General features: G+C 32.2%; 1 protein-coding gene across 2 annotated transcripts; it reads left to right on the top strand.

The window, feature by feature from the left end:
- Nucleotides 1-10,415: 10,415 nt before the first annotated feature.
- LOC107404884 (probable arabinosyltransferase ARAD1) lies at nucleotides 10,416-14,495 on the top strand. 2 transcript variants are annotated; one of them, XM_016011879.4, is made up of 10 exons: nucleotides 10,416-10,567; nucleotides 10,656-11,135; nucleotides 11,242-11,415; nucleotides 11,802-11,959; nucleotides 12,045-12,192; nucleotides 12,655-12,770; nucleotides 12,858-12,996; nucleotides 13,617-13,727; nucleotides 13,969-14,037; nucleotides 14,159-14,495. In XM_016011879.4, exons 2-10 carry the CDS (start codon nucleotides 10,686-10,688, stop codon nucleotides 14,285-14,287), a joined length of 1,494 nt encoding a protein of 497 aa, XP_015867365.3. In that variant the 5' UTR covers nucleotides 10,416-10,567; nucleotides 10,656-10,685; the 3' UTR covers nucleotides 14,288-14,495. The 2 variants fall into 2 exon arrangements, with proteins under 2 accessions (XP_015867365.3, XP_015867366.3); XM_016011880.4 differs by having other exon boundaries at nucleotides 10,429-10,567; nucleotides 10,659-11,135.
- The last annotated feature ends 434 nt before the right edge of the window (nucleotides 14,496-14,929 follow it).

The raw sequence follows: 14,929 nt of genomic DNA, 5'->3' as shown, positions 1-14,929 counted from the left end.
TTTATTTATTTATTTTTTATGTTTTATTTTATAAGTATTAGTGCCCAAAATCACTATGTTGTGTTGGACAAATAATCAAGATGATATAAAATATTCGAAAATACTCTGTTTTTGCAAATTTGTACAAAATACCTTTGGATTTTCAAAATAATTTTTTTCAATAAAATGTAATATATTGTTAGCCAATAGAAATATTTTAATTAGATGTGTATTAATTTATTTGATGCATAACGATTTTGTTTTATTTATTTTTTCATATTGAAAGTGGGAATTTTCAAACTCGAGACTTTATGCATAAGGACTGGATATATAGTATTACTCTTAAGTAGGATCAATATGGCCATTGCATAGAAACTTAAACCTAAACAATTTTCCTTTCTATCATTATTTTTTTTTTTAATCAATTACACTTTAATACATTTAAACTATTCTAGTTTAAATAAGTTGCATTTTCGCTTTTAAATTTAAAACATTTCAACTTCAATACTTTAGTTTTAATTTGTTACATTTTAATCCAATTAAATTTTTTAATTAATGGTGATTAACAATTTTTTCATATTTAATCGATATTAAAATATAATTTATCAAAATTAATTTTAATTGGTTACAATTTAAACTTTTTTATTTTCTAAAAATTTACATTTTAATACTTTTAATCGTTAACTATCATTTGCCAAAAATCCAATTAGGCTAAAATAAATTTTAATGGTTTAAATTGGAATGTTTAAAAAAGCAACTTTCTCAAAGTTACGAAAACACTAAAATGCAATTAAGTAAATTCATTAGAGAAGAAAAAATGATTTTTTTTAAAAATAACCACCTGCCACATCAAAAATTGAAACATAGTAATTTTTGAAAAACTAACCTACTTTTAACTCAACCAAAATATCCTTCATTAAATTTTTTTCTTTCCTTTTTTTGTTTTTTTTTTCTCTATCAAAAGACAGTTTTTTTTTCCCTCTATTTTTGCTTTCAAAACGCAACTAGGGTTTCCCTTTCTACTTTCCTCTTTGAAAAGTTCAATTGCTGTCGCCACCTAGAGGTAGAGGATAGACACACCACCATTGGCCCTACGCCATTGTCATTGTCCTCTCACCACCGTCATCCCACTAACAACTAGTCGTCATAGCAGCTGCAGGTTGCTCCCTTGCTGTTGCCGCTGCAACCACTAAGTCATTCTGTAAAGGTTGTGTAAGTTTGTTTAGTTAACGAAATTATGAATTTTGTTTCTTTCAAATTGTTCAATTTCTGCAGTATCATGGGTTCTATGGGTTTCATGGGTTTTCTGTTGAGGTTTGGAAGTGGGAATAGAAGCTTAGTCATTGTGTGTGTATTGGTTGGTATCGAATGCAAGTGATTGACATGATGGCTTTTTAGACTGGATTATCTTTGTGAATTAGAATTTGCTTTTGGATCAATTTGGCATCGTCGAGTGACTTCTAAATTGTTGCTTAAAATAAAATAAAATAAAATAAGTGGCTTATAAATTGTAAGAATGTTGGCTGGTTAGAATCCTTAAAAATTTGGAGATATGGTGTTACATAATCAATTCTAAAAGATACGGTTGACATGAAATGAGTGGAAGATAATCTATTAGCAAAATGGAATAGCCTGCTTAGTTCTTGTAGTGCAAGATGTGAGAAAAGTTCAATGGCATAGCAAATAATTTACAATTTCAATCATATTTGGTCTTCTATTAGGGATATTTTTCTTTTGGATTTACCTTACTTTTCTTCTTTGTAGATGCATTTCTTATTTTTTATTTTCATTTTTTTTTGTTTGTGATGTGTTTTTGGCATATGACTATCAGCTATTCTATGGTGATCTCGGTAATGAGGTGAATGATGATGTTTTTTGCAAAGCTTTTTCTTGATTTCCTTCCTTTAACATAGCTAGAGTAAGTATTTATCTTGTTTATTTTTGTTTACCACTTTTATTATTTGTAATTTCTTGCTTAGAGTGAACTTTTTGCATTTCCTCTTCAGATTGTTATTTGAAGTGCATAGAGCAGTTAATGTTTTGTGTTTTTAAGGTAGGTCTTGTCCACAGTTTACATGTTCCATACATTTCTTGGCAATATGAATATCTTTAGTACAAGTTAGTAGAAATTTTTTATGTTATCTGGTATAAACGAAAAAGTTACTAAGATTTTTAATATTCGTGTACTTGTAATATTTATGAATAAGTGGCACACTTGAGGACCTATGGGTTGTGGAGTCCTAGGTTTTAAATTATGTGATTTTTCAAGAACATCTTTTTTGTGAATGTGAGACCTCAGAAAAAGAACAAAATCTGGTCTGACTATTAGCTGGATGGATAGTTGAAATGAACATGTAGAGCTTAGGTTGGTTAATAGCTTGACTTATTGCTTGGTTGGGTCAATTTGAATGTGTTGGAGTCAGGTTAGTAAACCATTAAGCCTTCAAATGGGTTTTATTCTAAGGGTATTTTACTATCCCTGGGCATGGGATTCTTTATGTTTTCTTTAACTATTAACGATGATCCTATTGTGATTTTTGGGATTAAGAAAGCAAAATTGGAACCTAAAAAAATTGCCATGTTAAACTTCAAAACAGGCTTCAATTACATAGAGCACAATAAGAGCCCTTTATTATTTTATGTTATGATTTATGACAATTATTGTACAAAATAATCCACGTTTTCAAGGAGAGATATATGCGTGTACCTTGCTTATTCTGGTCTGTTAAAATAGTTAATTACGTTTTGGTTTGAAGAATTTAAAAACAGAATCAAACCATTTTCTTCTTCTAAATAATAATTCCCAATTAAATGCACTTTCTCAAAATAGGGGGTTCCTATCAAAGGAAACAATAGTTTAGCTAATTTTTGTATGGAAAATCTGTGTGTTTGGTGTGATTGAATGAATGAATAAATTTTTATTTTTCTTTGGAGTCTTAAGAAATCTGTGTGATTATACATATTATACCATATAAGCTTGTACAATGGTCTCGGTAAATTCGTTAATATTATTTTAATAGAGTTTCTATTACTATTTCTCAGAATTTAGAACCATGTAAATTTTACCAACGGTCATGCACTTTATGTTTATTTTAACTGGTGATTTTATATCCAGTGTCTGTGATTGGTTCTTCTAGCATGGTGATTGTTTCATTACATTTTTCATATTTTGATGAGTATATATTGCTTTACTCTGGCTATGCTTTGGAGTTTGTCATCTTGGTTATGCTTTACTTTAGCTATTATGTTGTGGAAGTTGGAAAAACTTATATTATCTATGTGCCTATGCAATTCTAATCGCTATGTCTATTATTTTACATACTAGATTACTATTGAAGTATGCTCATGAGGCTTAGAACAAAGAACCAAGCATATGAGTTGGATGGTGGATTCATAAACAACATAATATCTTTTTTACTGCTTTGTTTTTGTTATTTCATAATATTTATAGATGTAAAGATAATGATGGATTTTGATGTTCATTTAACAAAGATAACTAATTTACTTTATAGAAAATGTGACATTTTTATTAGAATTCATTTTTACACAAACCCCTTAGGTCCAACCTAGTTCCATCTTCCGGAAAATTTTTTGCTTGTCGGAAAAAATTTCCTCCAAGCGGAAATTTTTTTTCTCCAATTAAAAAATAACTGAAAATATTTATTCCTGTCGGAAACCAATTTCCTCCAGTTGGAAAATCATTTTCCAATAGATGAATAAACTAATATTAGGGTAAAAACAAATTTGAAAATGAGAATGGAGACAAAATATGTCATGAACTCAATAAATGAAAGTCCATCACATAATATATATGTATGTGTATATATATATATATATATTAAATTCAATTATTATTATAAATATATAATGAAAATTAACCATTAAGATGAAGAAGGATTTAACAAATAATATCTTGACTTTTAAAATCACTAATCAATTAAAAGTTAATCCAAGTGGATAAGTATTTAACTTTCAATATTTAACATCCACTATTATAGTTTGATCAATGTGTTATCAATCAATCTATATGCTTATAACTTTTGATAAATTCTTCTTCTTCTTCTTCTTCTTCAAAAAAAAAAAAAAATTTATATATTTTGTATTTCTTTTCAAAATTATTTCGAGATTTCAAAAAATCTTTTCTAAACTAAAGATTCAAAATCATTTCCACAATACCTCTTTTCATTTAGAATTAAATTCTTAAAGTAAAATTTCTAAATACGTACTACACTATTATCACAACATAAAAAAACATTATCATCGAGTAGAAAATATATCTATGATACAAAATAATTGTCAAAAGATATTAAACTATAACACTAAATTAAAAATTCCTAATTTGAAGTATAAGATAATGTATTCGTACATCTTTGCCTATAATGTCCAACGCCACCACATCGGCTATATCTACGTCCAAAAACATCTTCACCTTGAGATGGTATGCATTGCATCCTCGGCCTATCAACTCACTTACGCATCTATCTCGGGGGAAGAATAATATGACTTAACACATCATTTGGAGTATGCCATTGTTTTTTATTTAACATAGGGTAAATAGATTCAGTATAAGCTGCATGATATGCATCCACAGTGTAGTAATGAGAACACATCCATAAGGAGTAATTTGGCATTCTCTGCAAGCAGTAATATAATGATCATAAGGATATTGATCAAGATCGAAGATTTTGCATGAGCATGTTTTTGATTGGAGGTTAACTATGCCCTTCAAACTCCCACCTTCCACAAGAAACCCATACATATTAACGGCCTTCACATGCAGCCTGATAGACTCCAAATTGAGGAGTTTGAGTTGCTCTTCCATATAGTCAGTCATATGCTTTGTCAATTTTTCACCTGCAGTTCGTAGTTCATAAAACCATTTTTGTAACAAATCCCGTATGTGCTCAATCAATGCTACTATTGGCATCTCTCCAGCATCTAGCAAAATACCATTTAAGCTTTCTGCAATATTGGTGGTCATGATAGTGTACCTTCTACATGGAGAAAGAGAATGTGCCCACCTTGTAAGGTCACATGCTCAGATGTACTGAGCAGCCCTACTGTCTTTTACCTTAATTTGTCCCATATAAAACTCATTGTGAGCATGAAACATTGTATTATCATATGATCATCTTTCGCATGTTCATTTGCTTTAATATTTCTGTTTATGTGGTAAGCGCACAGCCCATGATATGCATTAGGAAAAACTTTGTATATTTCCTTTTCAATAGTTGGGTGTCTATCACTTACAAACACCAAATCTGGAAAATCTCTAATAGCATCCTTGAGGTTTTGGAAAAACCATGTATATGCTTGCTCGTTCTTTCCATTTCCAATGCCGAAAGCCAAAGGATATATTTGCTTATTGCCATCCATGCCCACTACAATATACATGTATCCTTTGTATTTTTCTTTTAAAGTAGTCGCATCAACAGCCAACACAGGTTTTATGTGGGATATAAATCCCTTAATGTATACTCCAATCGTCATAAAGAAATATACACAATGGTTATTGTCTTATGTTTTAATATGTGTAAGAGTTCCAGTATTTTTTGACATTAACTCATAATAGTAGGGAGGCAGCTTAGCAAAATTCTCCTCTGGAGATCCTTTAACATTGCTAAATATATATTCTTTACCTCTCCATGCTTTATTATAGCTTATATTCACCTCATATTTTAGGAGAAAGTCATGTTGAATTTTTTTGAATTTGTAAACACTTCGGATACGAACCTATGACGACCTGTGCCTAAGCCCATATTATATTAATCTGGATCTAATTATATTCAAGTTCTAATAGTTACTTTAACCTCTAACCAACCTGTGATTAGAAACCTTGGTATATTGAAGATGCCACAATAGGTGATGGATATTCTATTGATAAGTCAAAACTAAAACACTCATTCACTAATGGTGTTTTAGGTGTTCAAAGAGAACAAAAAAAAATCAATCTCACAAATAATTTTTTGTATGAATAATGTACTGAATATTATTGATAAAACAAGTCTTTAAATAGCCTAAAAAGCTACAAAATAAAACCCTAATTATCTAGGTAAAATCAGCCACCAAAGCATAGGAAATCTAGTTTGGCTGAAATTCACTTCATTTCCTAATCTAATTTTTGGGAATTAATCAATTTACAATGAAAATAATAAAATAATAACTTTCCTAAGTTAATTTTTCCAGCAAAGAAATAAATAGAAACCAAATAAAAGACTAATTTTCTAAAACAAAAAGTTAAAATCAAATTAGAAAACTAGTTGACTAGTTTGACTATTAAGGTATTTTTGATCAATCTCTAGCTTGTTTGGGCTCTAAATCAGCTTCCATATGCCATGTAGGATGCCAAATATGATTAATAATGATTTCCACACGTTGCCCCTTGATTGGAATAAGTCAAACAAGAAGAAAACTCAAAGCCAGCAGCTAAACAGAGCACATTTTCGGCCAAATTGAGATGCTGTCCGTACAAGTCCTTTTTAGATGCTTTTGATTCTGCCTTGGCTGACTTCCATGTCCTCTTAATGATATTCACTAGGTTTATGAAGTGATGGAACCATTCCTTGCTTCCCGGAATCCAAATTTGCATGAAAACAGCTATCTGAGTCTGTGTCGGCTTCCACCACTTGGATGCTTAGAACAGATTTTGTATCTTTGGGTACGAACAAGGTCTTTTGAGAATTAAATACTCCCTGTATAAATGCTCCCAGGTTGTCCTTAAACCTCTTGGCTTGAACTCTAGTGATCGGCCCAATCTTCATCCGTATTGGGTTGGCACCCCAGCGGATTGTCAGTTGTGTGGTTTCGGGCGGATTCACATCATTCTCCTCCTCTTGAAAATGATTTTTCCTCAAATAAAAATCATCACCTGCAGCAAAAGGAGATAAGTCAGCAACATTAAATATAGCACTAACATTATACTCACCCGGTAAATCAAGTTTGTAGGTATTTTTCATTATTCCGCTCCAAGACTTGAAAAGGTCCATCTCCACGAGGCATAAGCTTGGACTTCCTTTGTTCAGGAATCATTTCATTCCTTAAGTGCAACCAAACCAAATCTCCTGAGTCAAACACTAACACAACAAAATCTAGAAATACATGCTCATTATGGCAAAAATTACACTTATTAAAGTTAGCAAATAATCTCTTCCACTAAGTAAAGCTCTCAACAATGCAGATAAAGTTCTATACAACAAACAGATCTTTAAATAACCATCTTTATAAATTATAACCAGCAATGATTTCTTATTCAAAATTGCTTTATTAACATCACCAAAACTCAAAATTTTTTATTCTTCCTCTTTTTCCTTTCTTTTCCTTTCTCACTCATGGATCCAAGGATTTTTGCATCACTCTCGGTTTTTGCTAGTTTTTCTTCCCTCTCGGGTTTCTCCCCCTTCCTCACCATATTTTTAGTTTTCTCATGATTTTACCACTCAATTTGAGTCTTAGATTGTTTACCTTGGACAGCTAGCTCGGACTTACCCTTTTGGATGGATGGTGAAGCCGTAGGTGCTATACTAGTTTTCTCTTTGAGCTTTTCGGCCTCCCTCCTTTGTTGTATTTGTATTTGATCTCTATATACTTCATTGGGAGTTAATGGCTCCAGTTTGACCTTTTTACCTTTAAATCTAAAAACAATACAATTATCTCGATCATAATGAGCAGCATCTTTATCAAATTGCCATGGCCTACCTGATAGAATATGTTCGGCATGCATAGGCACAACATCACACAAAATAACATCCACATATTTATCTATGCTAAATTTTATTTTGGCTTGTTTATTCACTTTCATCTCACCACTATCATTAAGCTATTGTAATCTATATGGTTATGGATGTTTAATAGTTGTTAAGCCTAATTTATCAATCACTGTTAATTAATTTACAATGAAAATAATAAAATAATAACTTTTCTAAGTTGATTTGTCTAGCAAATAAATAAATAGAAATCAAATAAAATACTAATTTTCTAAAACAAAAAGTCAAAATCAATTGAAAGCTATTTGACTAGTTTGACTACTAAGGCATCTTTGACCAATCTCTAGCTTGTTTGGGCTTCAAATTAGCTTCCATATGCCATGTAAGATGCCAAATATGATTAATAATGATTCCCACACATTGTGCCTTGATTGGAATAAGTCAAATAAGAAGAAAAATCAAAGCCAGCGGCTAAACAACACATTTTCGGAGAAATTGAGATGCTGTTCGTACGAGTCCTTTTTAAATGCTTTTGATTTTTCTTTGGCTGGATTCCATGTCCTCTTAATGATATTCATTGAGTTTATGAAGTGTTGGAACCATTCTTTGCTATCCGAAGTCCAAATTTGCACGAAAACAACTACCCTAGTCCGTATCGGCTTCCACCACTCGGATGCTTATAACAGGATTTGTATATTCGGGTATGGACAAACTCTTTTGAGAATTAACTACTCTCTGTATAAATGCCCCCAGGTTGTCTTTAAATCTCTTGGCTTGAGCTCTAGTGATCGGCCCAGTCTTCATCCGTATTGGGTCGGTACCCTAGCGGGTTGTCGGTTGTGCGGGTTAGGACGGATTCGCATCTTCTTCATATTTAGATTTGATACATTGCCCAATAACCTGCCTATTTGCCTGCTTATGTTCTCGATACATGATATTTAATGAGCAAATGTGTATGTTATCAAAAATTCTCACAAGAAGTATTTCCCCATTTTTTAATTTGGTTGCACGCAGTTATCATTTACAAGTATTTTCTAAACACACAACCTCATAGCGTTGTGTAGATGACTGTGTTACCTTAAACTCTTTATTTTCACGCATTAAATAAATACTAAATTTATTTTGTAAGTCACATTTGTTGCAAAATATCTATCCAACTACAATGCTCACATAACCAGTTAACTTTTATGGAAATATAGCCATAGAACCACTTTTGTTACTCGATGATAAGTGATTAGTTGTAGCATGATGAACCCTAACATCATCAATTCCTTCATTGTTCATTTCAGAATGCATATCATTATTATTGTCAGGCAAATCATGTTTAAAATCTACATCATTATGATCAACATCATCTCCTGTTGCATTGCAATTCTCATAATTATTAATATTATGTAACTGCTCATACTCCTCTTTGTTAGGAAACTTTTCAGCACAGTCACCTCCAATATCAACTCCTTCATGGATGTTAAATGATGTCCAGGATTTAAAGACATCTACTTGATCTCTAAACTGAGTTTCATGAACTACAATGTCATGAAATGTAGCTTCAATAGGTTCATATTTAGGAACTTGTGGTAAACAAACACCAATTGGAGGACGAGCAAAAGATAGATCATTACTTCCATTATCCGAAGCAAAGACTGTTTCATGAACTTTTCTAGATACATGTTCAACTTTTGAAATTATTTCAACATACAATGGAGGTCGTATTATTGTCATCTCTCATTTCTCACTTTTTGAAGAAAGCATTTCACATCCTTATCATTGCGTATTTTTATAGGATCCAACTTTTCTGCGCATTGTCCATATATCCATTTTAGCTTTAGCAAATATTCATTTCGGTATATCTCAATAGAATTGAAAATCTCATCCTCTAATTCTGATTTTGTGCATCTTTTGCTGACGGAAATTGTTATATTTTTATCATTCTGATACTTCTAATGACCACCATAATTTCGCATCAATGTTCCATCATATAAAGCCACAATTACAATATCATCATCTTCCATTTTACTATAAAATTAAATGAATAACGTTAAACTAAATTAATAATTATATAAAAATATGAATAATACTAAACAAACATATTAACTATCTCAAAAAAACTGATTTTGTTTTTTTTTTTTGGACCAAATATAATATTTTTCTACTGGCAGAAAACTAATGAAACCTAACAAACTTGTGAAAAATGACGGAAGTTTATATTTTTCGTCAATTTTTCTCTACTTTTATTGGTTTTCATGATTTTTCAGTTCTACATAATTTTTCTTCCATTTTCATACTATATGTCAATTAAGTATCTTTAAACTTAAATATAACCGCTCATAAACTAATTTATTATATATCCATATTAAAAATTTTTAAAAAATATAAAAAACAAGAAAATACAAAAATAAGAGAGTAGTTGGACAATTTCACACCAATGTTTCATCTAATAAGAAATTTTATTTTTTTTTGCCTAAGTTTAACTTCAAAGGTGAGAGAATATAAGAAAAAGAGAATAAAAACAGATAAGATATCAATGAGAATAAACTTACCGGTGAGAATGCTTTTGTTTTAGGTGAATGGGTGTTTATTTAAGAAAGGAGTAATGAGTTTAGGCTTAAAAAAAAAAAAAAACTATTTCATAATTTTCAATTTAACCAAGAATATATTTGTTCACATACATGTTTTTAAATTTTTTTTTTTTTAGCTATTTTTCAAAAATATCCCAAAAAAAAAAAAAAGAAAAACCCGAATGAAATCGGGTTTATTTTTACCCGGGGAGGAGCAAACCGTCTCGTATGGTTGGGAATTTCCTAGAGCACCTGGAAGCTTTCTTCCATTGATTTGGATCCCAAAACTCAGCCATTCAAAACCCTAATCGATCTTGGTCACTCTCGGTTAGTTCTTCGTCGTTCCTCGAATTCGATTCAGTTTTATTTCTGCAAATGATTTGAATTTTGTTTTGATGGTTTTGAATTTTGGTAGTAGGACACACACAGAGAGTAGTAGGATATTATGGCTGGTAAGCAAACTCCAAGATTAAAATCCCCAATCCTATTATGGTTCACAGTTGCTCTCCTTGCTCTCTCCCTCATTTTCTTCCTCATCTCCTTCCATAGTCCCAGTCAGTTTCCTGACCCCAAAAATTCAATCACAAAGCTCAATTACCTGCCCGAGACCTCCTTTGTCACCTCGCTTGACCATTTCCTTCTAACCCACAAGCCCAATCCACTTCCTCAGGAGACCAAATTAAGTGTGAATGAGCTTGACGACCTGATTTGGAAGAGTGAAAACCATAGGCTGTACGAGGATCCCTATTACCCTATCACCATGCCCATTAGGGTTTATGTCTATGAGATGCCGAGCAAGTTTACGTATGATCTTCTATGGCTGTTCAGAAAGACCTATAGACAGACCTCCAATCTCACCTCTAATGGAAGCCCTGTGCACCGACTCATCGAGCAGGTATTCCGTTTTTAGATTTTGAGTGTTGGGTGTGCATTTGGAATCAATTTTGCGAAGGTAAAATTAGTCTATAATTTTATTTTATTTTATTAATTTTTTTTTTCAGCATTCAATTGATTATTGGCTTTGGGCGGATCTGATAGCTCCAGAATCACAAAGGCTTTTGAAAAGTGTTGTGAGAGTTCATCGGCAGGAGGAGGCAGACCTCTTCTACATTCCTTTCTTCACCACCATCAGCTTCTTCTTGTTGGAGAAACAGCAATGCAAGGCACTTTACAGGGTGTGAGTGTACTTCCAAGGTTTATTGTTACATCGCTGTGATTTGCTTTATACATCACATTGTAAATCTCAATCGTTTTTTGTTGTTTTCCCCTTAATTTTGTGATAAAAAGCATAATGCCAAAGCATCTGTATGTTGCATTGTTTTTTAACATGAAATCTTGTTGCCCATTAAACTCAATCTTGCATTATCATATGTCTGATCATTATTTTTATCACTATTGATCTTTGTGATTTGTTCTCCAACAACAAGAAAAACTCATCAATTGAGCGAACTACCCCATATCTGTATCACGAGAATGTTTCCTGCAATTCACAACATTATAGCATTTATGAGGAATGTTTTTAGTTCTTGATTCAGTAATGTACAATTACCTATGGTTGTAGGAAGTTCTGAAGTGGGTCACAGATCAGCCTGCATGGAAGCGATCTGAAGGAAGGGATCACATACTTCCTGTTCATCATCCTTGGTCTTTCAAGTCTGTTCGAAAATTTATGAAGAATGCAATCTGGCTGCTACCTGATATGGACTCTACAGGGAACTGGTGACTTAAATTTCTAACAGCTTTAAGTTTTAGCAAATTGTTACTCTCTGAGGCTGTTCTCAAGTAATTTTTACTCATCTTCTAGGTACAAGCCTGGACAAGTTTTCCTGGAGAAAGATCTAATTCTTCCCTACGTTCCCAATGTTGATCTATGTGATGCCAAGTGCTTATCAGAAAGTGAGTTGAAACGAACCACTATTCTTTTCTTCCGTGGGCGACTTAAAAGAAATGCCGTAAGAATCTTTTTTTATTTTTGTGTATCTTAAAGATTACTTTCAATTGAATTATGTACCTACTGGAAGTAAAATTAAGAGATATATGGTATCACTGCATGGCAACATTTTTCAAATGATATATGTTAGCATTAGTTGGAAACTCAATTCTTGGCATGCTTTGAATACTATGTAAAGCTACTCACTTCTAATAAACCTAATTAAGAATAAGATCTGTATATTAAGTTGCTTTTCATGGGATTGATCATGTATGAAAACTTGAATGCATGTTATTATTACTTAGCTATGTATTACGAGGGGATAGTTAGAAATGTCTTTTTGTTTTCCCTGGACAAGGCTCTATCAGTTTTTAATATATGTGTTTCACAATCTTGTTTGTGTTGCTTTATCTTCTTTTCTTTTTTTCCTTTTTCCCCTTGTTGCTGCTATGTGGTTTCGCCGTTCATGGTGTTGTACTTTCAGGGAGGGAAGATACGTGCAAAACTAGGAATGGAACTAAGTGGTGCTGAGGGTGTAGTTATAGAGGAAGGATCAGCTGGAGATGGAGGAAAAGCAGCAGCTCAGAATGGAATGCGCAAGTACAATAATTTAGACCTTACTCTGTTTTGCAATGTGGTTATCTTTTACTTTTGTCACAGTAGTTGATTTTCATCTTATACTGTTAGGTCTCTCTTTTGCTTAAGTCCAGCTGGTGACACTCCATCATCTGCTCGATTGTTTGATGCTGTAGTTAGTGGATGCATACCAGTAATAGTAAGCGATGAGTTGGAGCTTCCTTTTGAGGGAATTTTGGACTATAGGAAGGTAATTGATTTAATTTAGTTTTTATATCTTAAAAGCTTGTATTATTTACTGTCTTCCTTGATGTTTCTCTTTGTAGTATAGAAAGATTGAGTTGAAGGATGATAATTAAAGATGCTCTAGTATATTTATGGAGATATATTGGAATAGCATGAGTAAAGACAAGCTGCTAGAGGTTTTTGAGTTAGAGTACTATTCTATAGTTTTAGTCAAGTTACTGAAAAAGTTATGGATGCAATGAATATAGACAGTAATCAATGTTATGTTTTCTTCTAGTCTTGTTTATTTGTTTATTACTTTCTGTACTTTCATTTTCAATGGCATTACTGTTATCCTTAGATGCTACAAAAACTTCACCCTTTTACTATCATTGCTATTGTTTTGCATAAAAACTGTGGTTTTGATAATCTGTGTCTGTGTATATGCAAGTATGGCATGCAGTGGTGTACATACGTATGGTTATGGAGTATGTTGTGTATAGGACAATAGCCTGCAATTTTTGATACACTTATGCCGTTTATTATTTTTGTGGAACAATATGATACATAGGTATCTTATGATATTAATAACTATAATTTTAATGTTTAGCTAGCTGATCTCAAGGTTTTTATTGTTTTGTGCAGATAGCTTTATTTGTTTCATCCAGTGATGCTGTACAACCAGGATGGCTTTTAAATTATCTGAAAAGTATTAGCCGTGCTCAAATTAGAGAAATGCAACAGAATCTTGCGAAGGTCTGCAATTGTACTTTTTTTTTCCATTTTGGTTTCCATCTATGTTGGGTGACAAATGGCATGCTTTATTCTTATTGTTTAAGCAAAGGATAAGTTGTAATAATAATGTTGTTCAAATGTTTCTTGAAGCCTTAATACACTTTTCTATTTCTTTTTTCAGTTTCACATTGGTATCGTGTAATAGATGTTTCTTGTGACAATAACATTGTGGTCTTGACCTTGTCATTTAATTTTTGTGCAGTACTCGAAGCACTTTATATACTCCAGTCCGGCTCAACCATTGGGTCCCGAAGATTTGGTTTGGAGAATGGTAAGTTTCCTACGCCTCTCGAGGGTCGGTGTTTTATTTTCTGTCATACTTTTATTGTTAATATTATGTGGAGATAAGGATTGGACATTTTTGTGAGGGTGTTGGTTGTTGTGGTAAATAGATGGCGGGTAAGCTTGTGAATATAAAGCTTCATGCTCGGAGGTCACAGCGAGTGGTTAAAGAGTCCAGACGCATCTGTACTTGTGATTGCAAGCCTTCTAACTTGACAACCACTTCCAATCCCTTATAATAATCCATTCATTGGTTTTTGATGTATTTTCATTTTGGCTTGTTATATTCTTTGGTTGTAGATTCTGTTTCTTAGAACTCGTTTTTTAATGGATTCCCAGAAATATGTGATTTTATTTTTATTTGTATTAATCTTTTGTAATCTGAAAAACGTTTTCCACAATCATTGATAATGAGTTTTCTTCTGGCCATGACTATTGGCCTTTCAATCGTGTGGGTTTCAAATGAGTTTCACGCGATGGGAGGCTTTACCATGTGAGAATATTTTGTCGTTGAATATGTTTTTTATGTGTATAATTTAAATCTAATAAATTATTCTAGAACTGCAATTGAATTTCTCATTGAATGGCCATTCTTTTCTCCGTTGAAACTTGAAACGCGATTGCCAATCAACTTTCTATCAAAATACTATTATTGTCTTTGATGATGAGCCACAAATAATAATATATGCTAAGCCCCGAATAATATTTTGCAATAAAAGCTAATTGGCAATTGTTATTATTATTATTTTTTTTTTGGTGGAAAAAAATAAGAATATCTGATGCTCATCGGTAATGATAAAAACTTTATAAAAATAATAAAGAAATTATTTTCATTTCTTAGCTAGTTTGGTCATTGTGGATGATCTATGTTACAAATTGAT

This window comes from Ziziphus jujuba, chromosome 3 (genome assembly GCF_031755915.1).
Source record: "Ziziphus jujuba cultivar Dongzao chromosome 3, ASM3175591v1".
NCBI classification, from domain to species: domain Eukaryota; kingdom Viridiplantae; phylum Streptophyta; class Magnoliopsida; order Rosales; family Rhamnaceae; genus Ziziphus; species Ziziphus jujuba.
Note: the sequence above shows the minus strand (reverse complement) of the source record. Positions and strands in the feature narration are given on the sequence as shown.

Excerpts from the sequence above, each read along its gene's own strand:
- LOC107404884 (XM_016011879.4), top strand. The coding sequence starts at position 10,686 with ATGGCTGGTAAGCAAACTCCAAGATTAAAATCCCCAATCCTATTATGG. Across the intron at positions 11,416-11,801 it reads AATGCAAGGCACTTTACAGG|GAAGTTCTGAAGTGGGTCAC; the intron begins GTGTGAGTGTAC and ends CTATGGTTGTAG. Across the intron at positions 12,193-12,654 it reads GGCGACTTAAAAGAAATGCC|GGAGGGAAGATACGTGCAAA; the intron begins GTAAGAATCTTT and ends TTGTACTTTCAG.